Consider the following 4,989-nt stretch of genomic DNA (forward strand, 5'->3'; position numbering starts at 1 on the left):
CAACAAGTCTTCTGTCTCAATTTTTCTCAGGCATTTACAAGACGAGCCATAGCCTTCCCCTCGCCATCTGAGACCCACACACGCACGCACGTGCACTCACACTGGGCTGAGGCGAGGGAAATCAATAGTGACTTAAATGTTTTATCATGGTGTGTCAGTGTAGTTAAGGCCTCAGTTAACAGGCTGCAGCTCTGAAGAGATTTACTACTGCCATTTTCACAGCATTCTCACGTGCCACAAATGTATTTCTCATACCTGTGAGTTAAAAGTTTTCGCCACCCATTGATACAAAAAACACACACATATATATATATATATACATACACGTAAATATATTTAAGTTATTGCAGTGTAATTCTTTTCATTTGAGCTGAGAGGGAAGACAGACACGGTCCAAATGTAGGGAGACAGTAGATTAAGACACCAGGCTGATTGAGATAGATGGTAGAGGTCCTCGCCTGCACACGCACACCCACCCACACACACTAATGAAATGAGAAATAGCCACACAGGTTGGGGACAGAGGGCTAAATGGAAGGGGGGGCAGATTCATCCATCTCTCTGTGTCTCTCTGTGTCTCTCTTCCCTTCGCTGCTCGATGCACAGAAGAGTTCAGATCAAGACGTCTGGAAAGTTTTCCAATTTAATCAAACACCTGCGTACAGAATTTAACCTATATTTTATAATGATGCAGGTCCATTTAGGTCAACAGGGACCGTGAATATAGAGTTAAATATAATTATTTATAATGTAAAAAAAAGAAAATAAATACCTATAGTTAACACGACCAGGACTTACTGTTACGCCATTATGACCAACAGTATTTCGTTAGAAGGAATTTATCCTCCATTTTGTTCTTGATCCATTAAATGTAAATTCATGGGGCAGTTCAGAACAGATTTCTGGGGGAAAAAAAACTTGTTTTTGAAGTTCTATAAACACATTTTTGGACCAGAAGAGAAAACACTGATGATGTGAATACCAGTAACAATAACAGGGGGTTTTAATGGACCTGGTAAAAGCAGGAGACACCCCTGTTAGTTGGACAAAAGCTTCCAGACCAGAGTCCACTACTGCTTTATAAGCTAGCAAGCTAATCAAGGCTAAATGGCTTTTTACAAGCTGAGGACTTATTAGAGCAGAGGGTAAGGCAGTTTATAGGACAGAGAGTGGGGAGTCGGACCAGGAGTACCATCCAGGTCTTTATAGAGTGGCCACGGTGAAGGGGTTACAGTTGGGGGGTCAGTGGAGGTGGACTCCTGCTGGACACGGTGTTTACTGTCCAACTGACTTGAAGGACAGATTCCAAGCAGAGAGAACTGGAGATTAAATGTCTTTGTTTCAGTCTGTTGTTTTTAAGATAAAACTTTGGACTGTGTACAAGAATCTGGTCGTTCAAGTCGTAAAAGAATCGATTTTTCTGTAAGGAATAAGAAATGGTCTGTTTTTTTAGTATTTGTATTTCTTTGTACCATTACTCTTGAGTAATAAAACCTTTCAGATAAAAGAGTATTACGTGTACTTATACCACTACTTATGTACATCAGAGTACTATGTATAGTAGAAGTTGTTTTTCACATCGAACAAACAAAGGTGTATTGTGTTACTTTTCAGCCTCTGCTGTTCTACAGTGTAGCCAACCAAGTCCTTTCTCTGGCTACCACTTAACACACACACGTGTGCACACACACATTCACTTATAAACACACTTATAATTCCCTCTAGTGCTCATCCTCTCTTCCTGTTCATTGCTCGTCCTTCCTCATCCAGATCAATACCATAGATCAGCCAGCTATCAGGCTGCAAAATCACCACATCACCATAAACAGTCGCACTCGTTATAACACACACACACACGCAGCTGTAATAAACGGCGGCTGGCTCCCGTGGCCTCGTCTCCTGGCTCCAAATCATAAGCAGCGAGCTGCGGTCTGTGCCGCGGCCGTATTGATTTACTTATGGCTGCTTCATATGCTATTGGACAGTGTTAAATGCTGTCGTACAGTGTTAAAGGCACATTTTCTGTGATCATGGCGCACATTAATCAGTGGCTGCTTGAATGTGAATAGAAAGGCCGGACAGAGGATGGAAAAAAAGGAAGACGTGTTGGAGGACAGTGCAAGTGGGATGGATGGAGGAGGAGGAGGAAGAGGAAGAGATGTAAACCCAGATCAGGGAATAAATCCTGAAGGACCAATGCATATAAGGTTAGATAGGAACGTAACAGTGGAATGGGAGGAAACGTGGAGCTGAAATGTCAGAAAATGACATGACAGAGGAGTTATCTCATTTTTAAGAAAAAAAGGAAGAATGATGATGACTGAAGGAGGAGGAGGAGGAGGGTGGAGTCCAAAGGAAAGGAGAAGCTGGTGGTGGAGCGCAGGCTGAAGTTGTAAATCTGTGGAGATATGGAGCCTGTGGGAATAAAGCTGTGTTAAACAGGAGGCTGTCAGGCCGTATTGTATATTGGACACTGGGAGTCAAAGAAAGGATTGGAGGCTGTAAAGATGCTGGGACAGGTTTCCATGGCAGGAGGAAGACCATAACAGACTGTGACGAAGGCTCCGGTGGCCTCTGTTGTTGTCCTGAATGTTTAAAGGAGGACACTGGGGATTTTATGATGCTTGAGCTTCTACTTTCAGAGTGAAAACACAGACTTCAGTTGGACATATAATCCAATTTGTAATTTGATGTTCCACAAATAAGACTATGTAGGCCTGGCTCAGTTGTCAGGGAAATGACCCTGTTATAAACTGTAAGCAAGTGGAAAAAACGAGTCCTTCTACAGAGGTTATAAACTGTAAGCAAGTGGAAAAAATGAGTCCTTCTTGCCCAGCTCAGGCTCTGTAATAGTTTTGGACGACATTTCAATCATTAGTGTTGAAGACCTGGTTACAAACAGTCAAACTACTAAGGCTGTGAAGTAGGAGTAGTAGTAGTGTATATATGCATTCCAATAATGTTCAAAAGAAAGTTAGTTTCAGCCCTGACCAGACTTTCCTGTCTCCTCTTTGGTCCAGGTTCACACAGGAGGAGTCCACGGCCACCACCATGGAGGCTCTGAAGGCTCGAATCAGAGAGCTGGAGAAGCAGATCCAGAGAGGGGACCGATACAAGTGTCTCATCTGCATGGTGAGTATGAGCTACGCACCACCCCTCTGTGTCCTCACGCCGGGGGCGTTGTGCTTTTCTTTCGGAAGACAACGGGTCTTCATTCCCTGCTCCCCCCACACAGGCAGAAATCCATTTGTTATCCACCAAACCTGGGTGGGTTTGTGTGTTCTGTCTGGTTGCTGGTGTTGTTGTGCTCTGTTCTTGTTGTGTTGTGCTGGTTTTTGCTTCTTGCATGGCTTTACAAGTGGATGGACTTGTCCTGGAGCAGAAGACACTGTTGAATAGTTTCATTTCACCCATTCATTGACATGGAGTTTTAGTCAGTGTTTTTCAGACTCATTACTTCTATCAGTAGCTACAAGTATAAAATATTTGGTTTTGGTATTTAACTACGGAGCCGTGACCCAATTACAATGCCTTGTAATTGATAAAAGAAAATACTGATAAAATATTTTTCAACTAATTATTTTTTCTAAAATTATAATTGAAACTACATACACAACCTTAAACAACTGTATTCTTTCACTGTCACAGATATAAAGGAGGTCAATTGAAATGCAGCACAGAAACAGAAACTATCAAAACTAAGTTAAAACATTAATGTCACTAAACATTAAACAAAAGTTTAAAATATATTTTTCTAAAGGTCCAGAGAATTATAACCAGGAGAAGGTGTAAAAACGCTGCATATACTTAGGATTCAGACTGTGGAGTGTAACCTTCAGATTGATTTGACTCAAATTAGACACAGAGCAGCTGGAGTCAGTGACCAGCAGCTGTTGAAAAATGAAATGACGCTGCTCTGCTGTTATCACTGATTGATTGGTCTCTCAGATCAATGACAGAAGCGTGTGTGTATGTGTGTGTGTGTCATTTCTCTACAATACCAGGCAGAATGAGGGACACCATCGATATTTGTGATCACTGTGTACACTAACACACACACACACACACACACACCTGTCAGTGTTTGCATTCCCCACTGTGTCAGTTATCCATCCTGTCATCCCTCAAGCTTGTGGACAGTGCATCGTCGGCACCATCTTCACTTTGTGTGTGTGTGTGCGGAGGGGCGGGGGGACGGGGTAATTACCGTCGTCTGCGCTTCCTAAAGGTCGCCGGGTGCCCGAGGTGACACGGAGGGCAAGGCACAGCGATGGATCACTCATTGCTCCGTGGACACGAGGCTCCGCTCGGCTCATCTGTCACTGTCTCTCATCGCTCTCTGTCGCACCTCCGTAGACAGATGTCGTGCATCACGCACCGGACGTCTTAAATCTAATCTGTCTGTGTCTGTCTTCTGACCTGTCACTGCTCTTCGTCCATGTCACCGTGCGTCTGATCTTTAAGTCGTTAGATTTATTATAATCATTTATTATTATTATTACTTGTACAAATCAGAAAGTGTTGAAACAGTTACTGCTGAATAAAACAACTGAAGATCGTGCAGTAATTCACCCATGTTTGTTTCTCTGGGACCAAAGTTGCCAGAGTTTGTCAACTAACACTTGTAAAAACCAGCATGACGTTGATCTCTGTAATATCAGTGGACCAATACCACCACCTGCTGGACATTTCTTGAAAAAAGCTGCACTGTAAAAACGGCTGGCCCTCAATGTAGTGGTAAAATCAGTGTTTATCTAATGGTTAAAAGCTTTAAGAAGAAAACAGAATGATGGAGGAGGAACACGTTTGGATCTGGGACTGAAACCTGAGGCAGATACATTTGAAGGCGCTGTTCTATAATAACAGTCTTAGAAAATCTGCAAAATTCAATTTGTCCTGGTCAGCGTTGATTTTTGTTGAAGACCACCCCTCATTAGTCACACATGCTGCACACACACTCATTTGGCAGTATAAGATGTGTGTGTGTGT

General features: G+C 42.7%; 1 protein-coding gene across 6 annotated transcripts in view; it reads left to right on the forward strand.

Moving 5' to 3' along the window:
* rnf220a (ring finger protein 220a) overlaps positions 1-4,989 on the forward strand; it is a 204,922-nt gene that overhangs the window by 193,424 nt on the left and 6,509 nt on the right. For all 6 annotated transcript variants that reach the window (XM_025066330.1, XM_025066328.1, XM_025066329.1 and 3 more), the window contains one exon: positions 3,021-3,132. In XM_025066330.1, coding sequence (XP_024922098.1) covers positions 3,021-3,132 — 112 coding nt within the window. The remainder of the gene's footprint in view (positions 1-3,020; positions 3,133-4,989) is intronic.

Source organism: Cynoglossus semilaevis, chromosome 20 (genome assembly GCF_000523025.1).
Source record: "Cynoglossus semilaevis isolate Cse_v1.0 chromosome 20, Cse_v1.0, whole genome shotgun sequence".
Lineage (NCBI taxonomy): Eukaryota > Metazoa > Chordata > Actinopteri > Pleuronectiformes > Cynoglossidae > Cynoglossus > Cynoglossus semilaevis.